Below are 19791 nucleotides of genomic sequence, written 5' to 3' on the forward strand. Positions count from 1 at the left end.
CGGCGCCGACGCGGCGGACAACACTGCCGCGGTCAGTGGCGCTATCGCAGCGCTACAGTAAGTTCCGGCGCCGACACGTGGTTTGGGGCCTCCGCACCGAATCGGAAACCGAACATGTTCTTTCTAAAATAATATGAATCTGCTCACCCATTCGTCGGAGAAATTCAAACCTCCTTGGAGCGCGGTATTCCTCCACCGCGCCCTCCGCCGCCGCCGCCGCCGCCGCAGCCCGCAGGTCGCGCAGCCCGCGGTCGCGAAGCACGTGGTCCCCGGAGCACGTGGTCCCCGGCGGAGCAACTTACCTACGTTACCGCTTATATTCTCGCGCGAAACTTTTAATACGCGGATAACACTTCCTACTTTAGTCTCGGAAATGCGAATAGTTTAAAAAGAAAACTGATTAACGGTAACGATTTTTGCAGCATGGAACTTTCTTACAAAAAAGTGGGTAGAATCATAAAGCACCGCTCGTTCATTTCTATCGTGAGAACCCCGAAAGACGAATAATGATCGCTAGCGAGGCATAATATATCTCATTATTCAAGAAGAACGAGCGTAAATTAAAAGGGAAGAAAGAATTGACGGTGAAAATTGAAATTGAAAAATTTCATAATTCCGAAACGTTATAAGCCACTTTTTAAATAAAAACACGAATAACTCTGGTTTGACCAGGAGTAACAAGGAAATAGAAACTAAAAGATTAATTTCGAGACACCATGCTGTAAAAATGTTCGAACGGAATACGCGACAACCGGTCACTTCGGCGTTCGACGAAACAATGAGGGTGGCTGGTGGCGGGCCGGGGCGCGTAGGAGCCTTATGTTGCAGGTGGGGAAAACGGGACTACCAACATCGCGGCGGTGTGACGCCGGAGCGACTTACAACGAACGATGGCGCCATCTATCGGTCCGATGCGACGTCTACGACGTACTCTCTATATAAGACCTCGGATATACAAACGGCACAAATAATAACCGTTCTTTCTGACTAGTACTATTAATCTACTCAAAACGCGTTCAATTTCTTGTTTTATGTTCAGAAATATGTAACTTAGAAATTGTGCCTACTCAGAAAGTCCGGCATAAAAGAGAAAGGCAAGACCGGCATACGATAAACAAGGAGTTGCCAACCTTTTTTAGGCTTTATTGGAAATAAGTCGAGTGTAAACAATATCAATATATAAGTACGTTTTTTGCTTATGATAGTTGTACCGTTTTTGATTTTAACTTCGAAATACAGTTTTGGTAATGATTCGTATGGTGTTACTAATATCATTCGAAAGTATTAAATAGAAATGACAATTGTGAAGAATTATAAGTGGTGAACGGAACTAAGCCTACTTACACTGCATTACTCATCATCATATTTAAGATGGTAGTGTTTGTATAGATTGTGCAACATGCGGCGACAAATATTTCAAAAGAGAGTTATGTATTTTTAGAAATAAAAGTAAGCATTTTGAATCCAATTATTTATTCAAACAGAAAACATAATATTTGCGCACCCTTGACAAAACATATTTGATAAAGGTTGTTCGTCAGACGGCAGAAACTGAACCCTGGAGGCACAGAGGGTCATATCGAAACTATGACTAGTGGCACAAACTGTGCACTTCTCAAGCAAAATCATTTCGTCTTCCTCGTCGATATATACGCTGGCGTTAGGAAGTGCATCAAAAAAAGATTCTATCAATACACTATTCGGAAGATGTAGAGACATGACTTGTATATTTTTTGCTATTTTTAATAACTGAAACAAATATTTATGTATTAAGTATACAAACATTTATGTAAATATTTATGTATTAAGAGGGGGTAGAGCAGGGAGAATTTTCAGAATCTGTCAAATTACCCCATTACACACACAAACACCCTTCACTCACACTACCTCAATTTACTGTGAAAGGTCAGTGACCCTTAATTTTTTTCAAGAGTGTTATTTTGAGTTTGTAGTCAACTACTGACCTCCTTTGAGAAATTAAAACTGTAAAAAAGGTAGCATACAAGAAGACAGAGAAAAAATACGCATCATCTAGCTTTCCTTCTCTGTTCATGTCTCATGTGACTTAAATTTACCTAAATATGTAGATAACGTTCCTTATTCAATTGATTGTTTATCTAGGTGTATTTCAAATTACTTTGCACTTCATTTTGCGTTACTTTTCTATACTTAGATAAAAAATCGTCAGCCTGCCTATCCCCGCAAACATTATTCAAAGACGTGTGTGAAGGGCTAAAGGCCGATACCTCCAGGCAGACAATTATGGTCGCGTGATAAATGATAAAACATCAGCCCTATCACACTATTTGTAAGTGCGATAGGAACGGCCTGATGTTATACCATTTATCGCGCGACCATGATTGCCCTGCCGGTCTTCGGAGGCCTGTGCTGTGCATTACGTATATGCGGGGTGTATTAAAGACTAACAGATAGGTACTTTATTCTTTTTGGTCGTTAGGTTTTTTATCAATTTATCATTTATTTTGATACAAAAATAAAGTATGTGTATAAAATAAAAACCTAATGAATAGAGTACAGCTAGCAGCAGTCATGTCAGAGAAACAAAGAAAGACAGGGAATATCGACGCATATCTTATCTTATCCAATACTGCCATCGGCATCTGCATCAGACTCTTGATCTTACCCAATTTCCGAGTCCCTTCTCTTAATTTCAGTTCCTTGAGTTGAAAATGTTGAAACTCATACTTAGTATTAAATAAACCACAAATACATATAAAAATCACAATATAATTTTAAATTATGGCTTAGGCCCTGTACCAGTTGTAGTCGCCACGTCTGTAAAGCCCCTTGTAGTTTCTTTTAAATGGCTAAATACCTAGATGTCATGTCATACACATCTGTGATGTAACTGAAAATTAAAAAACATCGCTCAGAGATAAGGTTCAAATTAGCATGGCAAAAAATACAGTGCAGTCAAAATACCATCAAAATATGAAAAAGCATATGTCAATGTCAATATCACTGCCGTATGCCGTATTTCAGGTCATAAGGGCTGTTTTCTCAAATATGAAATAATCTCAAAAGCAGAACTTTAAATAGTATTTTATGCAACAGGTGTTTAAAGGAGATCAAAAAAGACGAGTGGCGTGGGTAACAATTTGAGGCGAAGCCGAAAATTGTTATTAAGACGCCACGAGTATTTTTTGACTCAGTTAAACACCGTTGCATACAATACTTTTTCTACGACCATGCCAAAGCCTAACCTATTAAAAACTAAGTAGTTTTTAATAGGTTTCTTGAATAACTTTCGTGAAATTCACACTGTTTCCTGTATTTTGACGCAAAGGTTTGCACTGTCAGCTCAGCTGCCCAAAGCCTTCCCGCGCACGCGAGCCGTATCGTTATAAGGCGTTGCCATGGTTACAGAGCCAAACAATGCGTTTTCAGTTTTTTCGATACTGTGCGCATGCGCGGAAAGCCGGCGGACACTGGCTTTGGGGAATAGACTTTTATGAAGGGTTTTAAAGATCTATGAACGAACCTTTAAATGACGAATAATAGTTCGGGAGTAGAAAAAAGACTTTCTAGGAAAATTATTTTGAACTTGATAGGTAGAACAATTTTTAAAAGTTGTACAAAAAAAATCTGAACTAAGTTTGTAACTATATGAAAAGCATTTTTTATCTTAGATTGCATATTTTATATGCATATTATCGTAACGATTTTTATTTCAAATAAAAAGAGAATTATTAGAATAGGTTGACGGTGTCTACCGTAAACTGGGGTTACATTGACCAATTTGGGAATTTAAACGTAACGTAACTAAGGAAGAAAAAAAATGGGACCATCAACTTTTTCAGTCTTTTCCTGCTAAAAATCTAAAAAGGTAACAAAATAAGTGATATCAGGATTATTGTTTTCTGTCACGATGCCTGCACGTATGAAATGTTTCTTTTTAACCCAGTGGTTGACTGGTAGAGAATGCCTTAAGGCATTATGTCCACCATTTGTACTTATTTTTTTATGTGCAATAAGGAATAAATAAATAAATGAATAAATAAAATAATTTACGCAGAAAAAAAAACGATGTGATCAAACATAAACTGACATTGGGGTTAATTTGATACACTATATATATTTTTTTTAATGATAATCGAATGTAATCCCTTACAAAAGTATTTTATGTCAAGAAAAGATAAAAAAAAATGGTTCGCAGTCAAATATTACAACTCTTTAACGCTATTTTGGGGTTACTTTGATCAAGAATAAAAATTAACATCTTCGGAAAAACCAACTTTATTTGCAATTATTTCAATATTTATCACAAGAAGCGATCAAATTATCAGCCTCAACAAGTACCGTGACAAAATCAGACAATAATTAACTATGTGTCATTATGGTCAATGTTACCCCATGCAAGTGATCAAAGACACCCCACAGAGTAAATCATTAGTAGTAAATACCTAGTTTGACTTTATGATACAAAATTCAATACAATGGTATAGCTAAATACATTTCTGGCAACCTAATATTCACTGTGAACCTTTTACTTTAATACCCCCTACGTTAGTTTAGAAGTTTATTTAAACATGAAAAATAGCAACAAACTATGCTTATATTTTGACACGTTATCCGCACTGCCCACGACCATACTTACTTATTCACCGCGTCAGAGCACCATCTAACTATAAAGGTTGGTTAAGGGTTATCATAATAGGTGTAGATTTCATTACCGACCACTCATAACATATTAAATCCTTATTTTTTGGTAAAATAAATATAATACGCTCGTGACAGGTCATATTTTGTTCGCAATCCGAAAGAGTCAACCCTTTTCCCTATTCACCCCCTTCCCGACCCTATTCACTCCAACGTTAGGGTGAGCGAAAATTACTAAATAAAACGACATATTTTCAAAGACAAACCGAAGTTCACACTGCCGGAAGATTTTTTGTGTAAAAAATTAGCATGGCACATATAAAAAAACTGCTATCGACGTTCAAAAGTCGGTTTTGGCCCTATTCACCATAAATTAAGTTAGTTATACCCGTTCCGACCCCATGAACCCAAAATCTTCAGAAAACGATGTACTAGGTAGCCCAATTTTATTTGGTATTTTGGAGGTAACTAGTAAAAATAATTTAGTTTTACAATTGTGCGAAAATAGATTCTCATTTGGTCGGTTTTTTTTAACCTGGCCTGGTGGCCTAGTGGTAATAACGTTAGCTGCGTAAGCTGAAGACCCGGGTTCGATTCCCGGCTCAGCCACCGTGGGCCTTGTCGTTTTTTCTTTCGTGTATGATATCTATTTCAATATATGTATGTATGTATGTGAACACTTTATTGTACATAAGACAAGTTAGGACATAAAAATACAGTATAGTTATGATGTACAAAGGCGAACTTATCCCTATAAGGGATCTCTTCCAACCTTTGAGCGAATTGAAAATTTATTATTTATATAAACTTGAAAAAGAACAAATCAAAAATGATTCAATAATAGTTATTTGTTATACAAGGGGGCAAAGTTGTATTTTAACGTCGAGTGTGGAATTGAAAAACGAGCAAGTGAAAGGATTCTATAGTTGAACCACGAGCGAAGCGAGTGGTTCGAGAATAGAATCCTGAACTTGCGAGTTTTTTAACACACGAGAAGTAAAATACATTTGCACCCGAGTGTAACACAAAACTTTTCCGCTCACTATAGCGAGGAAACTACAACGCAAAAAATGCGTTTATCACTGCTTCCAGTAGTTCCACAGGTGGTAAATCATCTTTATTACTAGATTCACCTACTTTTATCAATTTTGAAGCAGTTAATTTGACGTTCTTCAAGGTCAAATTACTTTACCCACTAGTGGATAAAATGCGTTTTTACCCGCTGGTATTAAAGGACAAAACACGTGTTTCCGAGCTAGTGAGGGGAAAAATAATGTTATTTCTTCCCTAGTTGTATAGTTTCATACTTATGATTTTTGTTTTAAATTAATCCGTCTATATTATAGCAACCATGGGTGATTTTTGCGGACTTAAGTAGAAACGTGGAGGTAGACAGAAGTGTGATTAACATTTCTAAGTGTTAATTTCTTGTATCTAGTCTATTAACTACGAAGCAATACATTGACGTATAAATTGCGTCCATATATAGAGAGGTCATTCATAAAAATACCACTTTAGGTAAGTTATATATATTTTATACAATGTGACAAGCATTGACCACACATCCCAATTCACCCCTCTTCCGACCCTAATCAGCCCCTTCGTAAACCTATTCACCCCCTTTGTGACCCGATTCCCCCCATTCCTGATCCCATTCACCCCTCAGGCCGCGGATATTTATTCATCCCGTAAAAATTCCCCAACACAGTTGCATCGCTTTCTTCATGAAAACCATTATAAAAATGAAAATATGTCTTATGATTTTCTGTTATACATAAACTTTAGATGTGTATACACATTCATAAATTAACTTTTTAACAAAAAATAAAACCGCCTTCAAAAAAAGCGTGTTACAAAACACGGAGAAACTAAAAAGCCAAAAATAATAAACCTTCGAATTCAGATTTCTTATCGGATTGCAATAAAACATCCAAATTATAAACAAATCAATTATTTTTGTAGTCGGTACCAGACCTGTTCGTCGCCTTGCTATTACCTGTTTGCCCCACCCAACCATACGCAGGCTGGCCCCGACTCCAAAAATAATTGATTTGTTTATAATTTGGATGTTTAGATTATTGCAATCCGATAAGAAATCTGAATTCGAAGGTTTATTATTTTTGGCTTTTTAGTTTCTCCGTGTTTTGTAACACGCTTTTTTTGAAGGCGGTTTTATTTTTTGTTAAAAAGTTAATTTATTTGTTGATTTTTAGTGGTTCCTAGTGATATTATATGTATCAGTCTGAATATATGTACAGTAGTGAAAGAATTATCCTTTAACTCCTAATCATTGAGGAGTTGACCTTCCATCATCAGCTCAGCCACATAAAATTATTACCATCAGGCGTAAATACTGGTGTACCTTTGAAAAATACACTAAAAACATTACATGTGCCTATAACATTTGAAGAGTTCCCTCGATTTCTCCAAGATCCCATCATCAGACCCCGACTTGGTGCCAATGGGACCATCTCGGGGTTATACCCGTTCGATCAAAAAAAAATTTTGAAAATCGGTCCACGATTCTCGGAGATATCGAGTAACATACATACAAAAAAAAAATCAGTCGAATTGAGAACCTCCTCCTTTTTTGAAGTCGGTTAAAAAGGATAATGAACGATTAAAATGAGTAAAAATCCAATAAATTTTAACGTCAACTTTGACAGACATGAAACTGTACATAAAAATGTGTGGCTTGCACATTTTCACTGTAATTTTAAATATGTAACACATTTTTTTTTAGTAACATATTGTGTATAATACTTTTCACTCAACAGATAACTGTTATTGGCCTAAGACTATGTAAAAATACCTATGTAAGTTGAATATTTACGGCTGTTGTCCTAAATACCAATAATAATAATAATAAAAATTTTACTTACTTTTATATTCATATTATAAACAGCCTAGCCTAAGAAGGAAAATAAATACTGAGAATAATAAAAAAACATAATATATTATTTTCCTACTTTGATTGCGGAAAATAGAAGGAATATGTCAAGAAATATAATAACATTATATACCCCCGGAACCCTTTTCACCCCAAATTACGGTATTTATATAATTGTCACTATGTAAAATGTCGGAAAGTACGGAACCCTACACTGACGTGCTCTTGGTCGATTTTTCTTCTTAACGCTATGTAAGAGATAATAAAAAATTACACCTCCCAATTTATAATAAGTTTTTTTTTTTGCAAAAAAAATATCAATGGGGATACGTTTCATAACAGAGTTCCTATGATCACCTTTCTGCTCCATCATCAGATTAGCTCCATGATACCATAATATTGCATTGTCACTTGATTTACATAGGTGTGCAAAATTTCAGCTCAATTGGAAACCGAAAAGTGGGTCAAATTTAGCTTCTACGTTTTGACTCAAACTAACATACCTACTAACAAGGCAATTTGAATAAAAGCTTATATAAAGGCTTCTGATACTAGATTTGCAATAAGTTTACTTGTCATAATTTAAGAACAGATGAGACAGACATATCCAATGACACAAGTCTATACCGTTTTCGTGAACTGTCAAATCACCTCATACAATTTACGGCTGTAAGGCAACCAGGTAGGGTTTATTATTGCACTTTAATTACATATTAATGATTTCTAGCCCGTAAGATATATATTTGCTTTAACAATGGATAGATATTTATGCGGGTGAAAGTGTAATTTAGGTTTTTATAAAGAATCAAATATTTTTAAGTGACCCGATCAGATATGTATGCGGATAAGGACCCTCCCACATCTACCGTCTTGTGATCGTAGCGTCGGGCCAACTGTATGGCTAAGCCGCGCTGACGCGGCGTCTCTTTTTTTCCATACAGTTGGCCCGACGCTATACGCTCGCGAGACGCTAGAAAGAGAGACGATGTTTTTGCCGGTCACGGAGCATCACAAATTTTTGCCGGGAACATGTCGTCATATACTTATGGCCCACTATAGAAAATCAGATATTTTTGCACGGCTGTTCATAGTCATTTATGCTGGTCACCAGCTGTTGTTCCATGAATATTTGGTTTAGTTGAGTGGAGACGTGCCATTCAAAACAAGCGCTTTGTAAACAACGATGTATTTAGGTGATTTATAATTATTATTGTTTTCAACTTACGGTTACGTGTTCGCGGTATGCACAGAGTAAATCTTTAATGAAATTGAGTCATTTTTTTATATACACAATTAAATTTGAACCAGAAGCACTATACCTATACCCGCTCGCATTCCCCTTTTTTTCTATTCTAAGTAAGAATCGATTAATACGTATCTGAATATGTATGAATAAATTAAATTGTAATTGTTTACATACAACCTGTGAAGTTTGGGTGACAAAATTTGACGTAGGTACTGTCATATATATTTTTAAAATGACGTACTGTTAATACCAGCGTAATGAAAATGTATTCCAATGAGTAAAACAAAACATGAAACTTTTTTCAATTTAACCGAACTAGAATGAAATCATTTATACTCATTCGGTTGTGTTCGTTATTTTCTTTAATAATGTGATATATTTTTATTTATTTTTTATGCACAGGCCATGCACCTTTAAATTTTAAATGAGATTGGATCTCCACCTGACATATTTGATTTACCCTATTTATTTTGAGCACAGTTTTACACTGGTATGGTTTTTCGTGTACGTACACTATTTTCTGTCAAAATATTTGTCAAATTTAATTGTCAACGCGGAGCGACCGGCGATACGTCTGCCTCCGATGAGCCGCTCACGGCTTCTAATCGAAAGGAGAATTCTGACAGCAATGGCGAATGTATGGAAATTTTACGATAGTTTAAATTTAAGGTAAAATTTCTTTGTTGCCTTTGAGAGGAAAAATATAAAAAACCTCAAAACTTCTAGTCCATTTATCTGGCTTTTAGAATCACTTAATGTTATAACTAAAGTATTGAATTTTTTTAACAAAGTTTACTAAACGGCGACATACGTTTTTCTCATTTTAGGTCAACTTTGCGTGGGTTTATTTATTATACCTTTAATAATTAGAGATTCTGAATAGTCAAAAGTTGTAGACACACTCTTTAAGAAAATAACTCCATTTATTTTATTTCATTTAATTTAGAAATGTGAGCAGCATTTGTTAAACGCCGAATGCACTTTTCGAGGATTTCGTACGACCCCCTCTTAATGACATCTGAATCTCTACTGAGTTTTTGAAGTCGTAATCGAGCAAAATGGGGCAAAGGGTGTTTATTGAATCCTTAACGAAGTAAAGGAATCTCTAATCTCGCTACGCTCGGGATTCAAAATTAGAATACTGAGCGTAGTCAGGGATTCAAGTATTAACGCTCAAGGTGGAAATAATTTTGCTACCATGTGATATATACAATTTTTCACGTCACCTATGAGGAAATTACCAAAATATTAATAATGAATATACCTACTACTGCAAATCAGTAGTACGAACTTAATCTACAACAATTTATAAACGATCATGAAATATAATGTCAAAACTCTTTTCATTGAATCAATATGTTATACTGGCAACATAAAATCCTTGAACAGAAAAGAACCACTCAGCTCCTCCAAGACTCGAGTTTGTAATATTCATACTCCCCGAGTTACACACAATGTTTTTCATCACACTTGCAACATAAAAACATGTCAAAAGATAAAAAAATTGAATACGGTACTAGAAATTTCATAACTCCCTTGGGAGAATGATTTTTATATAACTCACGCTCCGCCTGCGTGTAAAATCACATTTAGTGTGCGAGTGTGATGAAAAAAAATTACGCATTCATTCATACTCTGTAGTGACTATAGCAAAACCAAGCATTGCTAAGAAATGTTACCAAACTAATTCACGTAGGTATCTTAATATCCTATTACGTTTTCTTAATTAACATAGTTTCAAAAACAGATAAGTAGTTGGATTTATATGAGCCTGTAATATCGTGACTAAATTGTATTCGCAGGTGTTCGTTGGAAAAACAGTATTATGCAATATCTGGACCTGAAAAGAAAAGGTTATGAACCCCATCTACGGGACATATGCCGGTCTTGCCTTATAAATAGAAAAATGCTTATATGTTCAAAATTTCAACGTTATTTTAATAGTTATCTAACACATTCTGCCCCGTTATTACGTAAAATAGCAATGATCATGATTTTGGAACCTAGTCTCATATGAAATTACGCGACAACAAGCACTAGACGGTCTTTCTGTGCTCATCGCGGGAGGACGGTCAACCCGCCGAGCCTTAAAAAAAGTGATTTTTATCACTTAAAAGTACCTTACTCCACCAAAATACTGTAAAAGCTTTGTAAAATATAATATTTGCTATCCCATAGGACCATGCGCATTACACCAGACTGCATTAATTATAGAGTTTTATCCACTCAAACTTTATTTCAAATAAACTATGCCGGTCTTGCCCGCACTGACCTTACCATAGAATATTAATTGTAGAAGGAAGTGTGAACCTGTAAGTATATAGATGGCACCTGTAGAATATATAAAAAATAAGTACATCGATTATTCTCAAAACAAACCCTTTTGTGATAAAATTTATTCTTCTGCCAAACTGCAGGCCAGTTTGTTGGCGCGTTAGATAGCGCTATGCTACATATGTAGCATGATTTTTTTTATTTCATACATACCCCATAATCCCGCCAGGCGGCGCCTGTGCAAGTGTCTAGGCATGTCACTTTCATTCATATGTGAGAGAGAAAAAAAAACATGTTCTCGCTCTCACGTATGGACTAATAGGGTGGCGCCATCTGTCATAACCTTTGAGTGTGCCTCCTCATTATGGCACTGGTCCCTGGTATCGGCTATAAAATAGTACATTGTGCAACAAGGGGAGGAAGTTGAATATTACTAACGAGAGTAAGTTAAATCGCGACGGCTTGCCGGATTGATTTAACTTACTCTCGTTAGTAATATTCATACTCCCCGAGTTACACACAATGTTTTTCATCACATTTGAGAGAAAAATACAGAGGAAACAGTTATAAGGCAAAACCTTCAACCGGCAGCGTTGCGACCAGTAGTGGATCTTGATCTACATCAGATTATTCATATTAAATCCATTGTTTTTGACAACAAACACTTTTTGAACGAAAACAAACACGAAAATACTGCATATATATACTGCATATAATGCTGTATTTTGATTGATTGACATATAAATTAAATGCAACGTCCAAAAAAGCATATAAATCATATAAATGAACTAAAATTGTACGTATTTCTTATTTATTTAAATATTTCGATCTGTTGTACTCTCCGTTGCTAGGCAACGGTGGGTGCCTCGCGTACGCACGCGGTCAAGCGCGAGTAGAGAGCATATTGTCAGATTGTAAATTATAACAATTCATCTGAGTTAAATTTACGAAATAAATGCAAAACACACTGAAATAATTGTAAAACATAAATAAAATGCATTAATCATACCGTATAATATATTTTATAGCTTAAGGCTGCTTTCAAAAAAAACGTCAAAAGAATGTAAAATTAATAGTTTTAGTCGGTGAAATACTACACTTTCCGTTATCCAATAGATTTATTTAATTCAAGTTCCAGTTAGAGCATCTTATTATCTTGGTTTTTATAAGACTGGATTTTTGAAAACTAACTCACTAAATTAATTATGAATTTTTCTCTAATGCACGTTTAGAAAAACGCACGTATAGAGCTGAATCAGTCGATCTTATTTGTAAAATTTGGACAATTTTGAATATTAAAACGGGTAAATTTATAATTGGTATATCCTGTACCACAATCATTTCAGACTAGATTTTTATTTTAAGTTTTTGAAAAAGAGCTAAACTAGCCTAAGGCGAATTCAATTTTTTTCAGAAATTACCTAAAATTAAGTGACAATTTCTTTGAAAATCAACATCACATCGAAGTAAGTTTTGTACTAAATTAATCTGCAACGTTTACTTAAATTGCTGTTATGCCTTAGTGATTATAAATTGCTATTATTGATTTTTGCCAATTTTTTAAAAACGAGCCTTCACCGGTACAATTATTACCACTTTTGGACATTTTCTCATATTTTGTTAGACCAAGTAGAAAAAGTCCTATAATATGTTATATATTTGTAAACTACTCGCAAAGCCCTTTAATTTGATACCACACACGGTATGATCGAGCGCTTCGTTGCGATTTCACTATTTTTAACACGAAAGCCCTCTTAATAGTAAAATGTTGGTTGTGCAATAAAAATCCTTGGCAGAGTGAAACATCCTTTGCCTGAAGTATTGTACGGATTGTATTAATGTTTAAAACTAAATCCATTATTCCCTTGGGAATAAAATAGTACATTATGATTCAGTACACGTAGACGCAATGATACCTTTAAACAGCAAATGTGATGAAAACGAACAAAAGATATTCGATCCCGTGTAAATGAAAGAGACGCGACGACAACGCGGGCGAGTTATAGTTCGTAGCCGAGCTATGAGCTACAAATCGCTCGCTCTCTCTTTTATTTACACGGCAGCGATTATCTTTTGTTCGTTTTTATAGCCGATAACTCATAGTTTACTCGCTTTTGGTGGGACCAGTGCCTATCCACTTGACAGTCCCACGATAGCATAGTATCCAAAAAAAATATGCAGCCGACAGTCCCGGATACCTTACTATCCAAAGGGGATAGAGAAACAGTTGATTAAAGTGACATCTAGCGAAATATTGCGGCATTATTTACTTATTCTCTTGATACAATAACGTAGCCTAACTACATAGTTTGCTACAAAAAGTATAGATGGCAGTGTACGCTCGTTACTTGGTCAATGAAAAAATATATTCGGCAGTGCCTTGTCAAACTCCGCGTGTTTGTGTTTGATTTTGAATTTGTTTAATTTTTTTTTGATATCTTCATGAGAACTGTATGTGTTGGTTGTGGTATCATTATAAAGGTAAAATAGTATATTTTTCTAATACGTAATAAAAAAAGGGGGTCATCGCTCAAAATTTCCTGTAATTTAAGTAATAGTCAAATAAAAATTTTCTTCATTTTACCGATTACATAAGTTTAACCTTGATTATAGTATATAATCATACATATTTTACTATCACTATAATTTTATTTCAATTACTGTACGTTCATTTATGCCGAAGTATTTTTTTTTAACTATACCTTGTGTAGTTTAGAAGATACAGATGTACTTGTAGAAAGTTGTGGATGCGCAGCGCGCTGCGCGCGTCGCTTAAAAACCTGGACTGTTGACCGGAAAATGGGCGGGCTGGACTGTCAAGTGGCTATAGGACTATCATAAAATATTTACCAAATGTATATATTTCAGAACAAAAAAGACACAGACCTGTACCTCGGCGTAACAGCACTAGGGCTCAACATATATGAGAAGGACAACAAGCTAATGCCAAAGACGACGTTCCCTTGGTCGGAGATCAAACACATATCGTTCGACGACAAGAAGTTCATCATCAAGTTTGTCGACAAGGCGGCGAATAACTTCATCTTCTTCTCGCCTAAGGGAATGAATAAATTGGTAAACTTACCGTTAATTCATATACGAGTAAATTAATTTTTAACAAGCATATACATTATCATATATTTATAGACGTTCAACCAAATGGCACTAAAAAAATGACGCGAAAATCCAATTTTCTACGGGATTTAAACCTTTGCCCCTTAATTTTCATTCAATTTTTAAGTGTTATGGTTCGTCGATGTTCCTCCAACGTCAAGGTTTAGAGGCACGTGTTTTATGAAGACAATTGGGCGGTGAGCCCTACATTTTTCAAGTTTGCCGCCTTTTTTAGTGCCAAGATTTGGTTCACCGTCTATAAATAAGTAAACTCAATCGATTAATGATTGCCCAAAGACACTTTGACAGTCAACATGGGAGTTAATAACCAGCATACATACATATAACATACATATAATCATGCCTATATCCCATAAAGGGGTAGACAGAGCACATGAACTACTAAATTTCAGTGTCACTCTTGGCAAAAAGGGGTTGAAAGAAATCCAAATTGTGACATTGCAGTGACATGTTGCTAGCCTCTCGCCTACCTACGCCACAATTCAACCCATATCCCAGAGTCGACTTCTACGACACCTACGGGAAGAAAGGGGGTGGTGAATTTGTGAAATTCTTAACCCGTCACGTCACCACACGGAAAACCAACTAATTCTCATAAAAAGAGATTCAGAAACTGTTTTCGAATAACGGTATAAATATTATTTAAAGTCACACACAGGTCGAACGCGATTAATTAACATTATTTTTACCGGTTACCATTATTTTTTCGTGCGGTGGGAAATAAACAATAACTAAAAGCGGGTAGATTATATTTATTTGTCTACCCCGAACATTTATATAAATTAATATCGGGTAGTTTTCTGTTGTATACATCTCCGGTGACACTTTGCTGGGACGTCAGTCTTCCGCGACCACGGCCAGTGCAACCTGGCCGAAACGTTGGGAAAAAAGGTAAAAATAATGTTAATTAATCGCGGTCGACCTGTGTGTGACTTTAAATATGTGTACAAAGCGCGAGAACTTAAAGTGTTATATTGGTATAAATATTGTTACAGACGCTAGACTTATGTATCGGTAACCACGATTTATATATGCGTCGTCGAAAGCCGGACACTATGGAGGTGCAGCAGATGAAAGCTCAAGCCAAAGAAGAAAAACAGGTATTTGGAACCAATTGCATTTTCCGTGTTGATAAGCGAGAGATAAAAGGTAACTGGCGCAGTCGGTAGGACTCACAGATGTCATATATACCATAGATCAAACAAACGTATCTGCTTAGCGTGTCAAATGAACTCAGTGAAATCCACTGAGTTGTCCGTCTTTAATCGCAGCTTGCAGCTTTCGGGCGTCAATTTTTGTAAGTTGAAGTCAATCAAAACATAAAAAATGCCACCGTTACGTGATATTCAATTGCAACAATACAAAAATTATGAACAATCAAGAGCCTGAGACATATTTAAAATTACAGGCAAGAAACAACTTCAGTACAAAATTTGACACGCTCGGCCCCTATACAAATAAATGAACTTGTTTCTTCTATCTAAATATAGTTCTGTGGTAGGACTACAGTACAGATTTCTAATAAAAATAACCTAACTACAAAATCAAAGGGTTTTGAATGATTCACGGTTATTTTCATCAGACTTATATTGACCGGGATATAGACTGTAATTACCTTATTGATTATTTTTGTCGAGCTCCCGATATTTCGACGCAGTTGCATGCATCATGAATTTTTTCTTTTTTTTTTATTTATTTACTCAAAAAAGGTACACAGTATTATTCTAATTATAGTATTTTCGCCAAACTGTATGACAGTTTGTTGGCGAATGCAAGCACTCACTATTATTTCCTTATCGTCTACTGTGTAAGAACAATAATAATGAATGATAGATAGATAGATAGATGATTTATTTCACGAAAAAAATTACAATATAAGTTTGCGTTTCTGTACAAAAATATAAGAATTCCCATCATGATCGTCATAAAATTAAAAACTTAGAGATAACAGGAATAATATTAATAATAAATCATCATATTGTGTCCCCCAATAAGGATCGTCATTTTCCAAAATTTAACAATAAACAATAACAATAATTATATATAAGATATAAGATGTGTATAATTAGATATAAGATGAGATGGTTTTCCGTGATTATGATGCATGCAACTGCGTCGAAATATCACGGTCTATATCCCGGTCAATATAAGTCTTACAAAATTAAAATTTTGAAATAACCCCTGTCCGCGACATAGTGGACCAATTTTCATGAAATATGGCTAACAACACTCCCGACTAATTCAACCTTCAACAAAAAAAATTAAATCTAAATCGGTTCATCTGTTCGGGAGATACGATGCCACAGACAGACACACGCACAAACAGACAGACAGAGACGTCAAACTTATAACACCCCGTCGTTTTTGCGTCGCATGGTTAAAAATACTTAAGAAATCTATTCTTAAATTATGTCAAAATTTATTTAATTTAGGCTTTTTCCTCGTACATCGTTTTAAAAAAAATATAGGAACTTTTTATGGTCATACATATTACACATTGCGATATTTACTTCATATACTCGGTTTAAGTACTCATATTAGTTATATTATTTTTAAATTAAAGGAAAAAATAAAAAAAATCGTCCCCGGCAGGACTTCTTGAATAACTTTCGTGAAGTTCACATTGTTTTCTGGGTGAATCAACTTTTTCTTGCTTTTTGCAAGAATTACCCTTACTTATTATTAGGTCTACTTTTGTGATTTTTAACCTTACCATCGTGAATAAAGATCCTTATTTCACGTATACCAATTAGGGAAAAATTTAAAAACGATTCATTTTTAATTAAAACAATATGTGACCCAGTGGAAGAGACACTTTTTTCATACAAAAGTGAGGGACAGCTATGTCCACTGGGTCACTGCTCGAAACTAAGACTAAGTTATAAAATAGGAAATCCTATAATTACATGTTGTATTGCGTAGCTAGTATATTTGTCTTTAATATAATAAGTATACATTAATTAGACTAAATCCCAATTAAATTTTCTGACCACATGTAGTCGAAGTATGCGAAATTTTACTGGCAAAGAAAAGTTGATTCACCCTCCTGTATTTTGACGCAAAGGTTTGCACTGTCAACTTAGCTGCCCAAAGTCTTCCCGCGCACGCGCGCAGAATCGTTATAACAATGCGTTGCCGTGGTTACAAAGTCAAACAATGCGTTTTCAGTTTTTTCGAGACTGCGTGCGGAAAGCCGGCGGGCGCTGGCTTTGGGAAATAGACTTTTATATAGGGTTTTAAAGATCCATGCACGACCCTGTAAATGACGAATAACAGTTCGGGAGTAGAAAAAACCGGCCAAGTGCGAGTCGGACTCGCGCACCGAGGGTTCCGTACAAACCTTATGAGGAAATGGGTAGTAAGGTTAAAATTATTAAAAAAAAAAATATTATGTGATGTAACTAAAAATTTATGGTTTTCGTAATTTTTCCTTTATCTATGCTATAAGACGTTGCTTCGTACCAAATTTCAAGATTCTGAGTTCACGGGAAGCACCCTGTAGGTTTTGATTCCCTTGCAAGTGTCGAAAATTTGCGGCATAAACGGCTGTATCTTTTGATTGCGTTGGCTTAGAAGTTTGATTTTTTCACAGCTTCAAGGGACAGTAGACCTGAGTAATTGATATAAATTTCAGCTTCATACCTCCACGCGTTCCTGAGAAAAAGGGTCTTGACAGACGGACGGACGGACGGACAGACGGACAACAAAGTGATCCTATAAGGGTTCCGTTTTTTCCTTTTGAGGTACGGAACCCTAAAAAGGTTAAAATACTGTTTTCTTTTGTGTAGCGTCGTCAAATCGAGCGGAATAAGCTGGCGCGAGAGAAGCAACTGCGAGAGGCCGCCGAAAGAGAACGGGCTGCCATGGAGCAGAGACTATTACAATACCAGGAGGAGATCCGGTTAGCCAATGAGGCACTGGTGAGTTTTACAGATAGACCCGGTGAAGTCATAACCGAACAAACGTTGTGACACTGTGAGTGTTTGGACAGACCATCGAGTGTGAATGCGACCAGTGGTAACGCTGAAAGTGAACGCAGCCGACGCGCGCGAAGGAGGGTAGATCGCGCGCTGTCTACGCAACTTTGAAATCCACCCGCCTTCGTCAGTTTTCCGGTATATATTCCGGTCAATATAAGCTTGAGTCATGATTATGAATTTATGACGTTCTTTTTACGTACAATTTATAAAAAAGTTGCAATATTAGTTACAATGAGATATTTACAAAAAAGTAACGTGTAAGTGGTGAGAAAGAATCAGAAAGATGTACAGTCAAGTGCAAAAATACGTATCGATTTTATCCGCTCAAAAATATGTACCGAGACCTTATTCCGCCGACATAAAGTGCTATGGGACATATTTTTGATAAGTTGTACGCACCCATATTTTTACACTTGACTGTACTGTGAAAGAGTTTGATGATGATATTTTAACCGCCTTCCAAATCTCAAGGGAAGGGGTTCTCAATTCGTCTGTATTTTTTTTTAATGTTTGTTCCTCGATATCTCCGTCGTTACTGGACCGATTTTGAAAAATTTTTTTTTGATTGAATGTATATGCATACAGATTGGTCCCATTTTTCTCAGAACCCGGTTCTGATGATGGGATCCTGGAGAAATCGAGGGAACTCCTCAAATCTGAAAGGTATACATATGGTGATTTTTGAGTTTTTAAAGGAACAGCATGAATTTACGTACGGAACAGTGACATTTGGTGCAGTGGAACTCCTGATGATGGTCAGAATGGAACTCCTCAAATCTGAACGGCACACTTATAGTGACTTTGGTATTTTTATAAGAACAGCATACACTTACGTCCAGATTTCCAGAACAGTGACATTTGGTGCAGTGGAACTGCTGATGATGGTCAGAACGGAACTCCTCAAATCTGAACGGCACACTTACCTATAGTGACTTTGGTATTTTTATAAGAACAGCATGTACTTACGTCCAGAACAGTGACATTTGGTGCAGTGGAACTGCTGATGAAAAGTGAGCCGCCCCTGGTTCGAGTTCCGTTCTGATAATCATTCTCATCTGTAAGTACTTCAGAATCATCCAAATTTCAAAATTGGTTCAGAAATGACGGAGATATCGAATAACAAACATTAAAAAATATACAGACGAATTGATAACATAATCCAACATTTGAAAGTATTTATCACCAAAACCCCAAAGGAAGGCGGTTTTTTTTTCTTAAACATTATTAAAAAATCCTTTTAGGCATCACATAATTCGATTTTTTCTTCTCATCGACATTTTAATTCCCAGCGCCGTTCGGAAGAAACAGCCGAGCTATTAGCAGAAAAAGGACGGGTAGCTGAAGAAGAAGCGTCCCTTTTAGCACAGAAAGCCGCAGACGCTGAACGCGATAACGCTCGTCTTAGGCTGTCTGCTATACGCACGGAAGAAGAAAAGGTAAGAGTTCAATCAATCTACGGGGGCATTTTCGAGAATAACAACATACAACATACACTCACGCCTGTTTCCCATACAGGGGTAGGCAGAACACATGAAACTGTTAAAGTTACAGTGCCACTCTTGGCAAATAAGGGGTTGAAAGAAAACTAAATTGTGACATTTCAGTGATAGGTGGCCAGCCTCTCGCCTACGCCACAATTTACCCCA

General features: G+C 36.0%; 1 protein-coding gene across 2 annotated transcripts in view; it reads left to right on the top strand.

Moving 5' to 3' along the window:
* LOC125236662 (merlin) overlaps window positions 1-19791 on the top strand; it is a 35296-nt gene that overhangs the window by 11839 nt on the left and 3666 nt on the right. For both annotated transcript variants that reach the window (XM_048143553.1, XM_048143555.1), the window contains exons 6-9: window positions 13899-14105; window positions 15161-15265; window positions 17954-18085; window positions 19435-19581. In XM_048143553.1, the coding sequence (XP_047999510.1) occupies window positions 13899-14105; window positions 15161-15265; window positions 17954-18085; window positions 19435-19581 (591 nt within the window). The remainder of the gene's footprint in view (window positions 1-13898; window positions 14106-15160; window positions 15266-17953; window positions 18086-19434; window positions 19582-19791) is intronic.

The sequence above is a fragment of the Leguminivora glycinivorella genome, chromosome 19 (genome assembly GCF_023078275.1).
Source record: "Leguminivora glycinivorella isolate SPB_JAAS2020 chromosome 19, LegGlyc_1.1, whole genome shotgun sequence".
Classification (NCBI taxonomy): domain Eukaryota; kingdom Metazoa; phylum Arthropoda; class Insecta; order Lepidoptera; family Tortricidae; genus Leguminivora; species Leguminivora glycinivorella.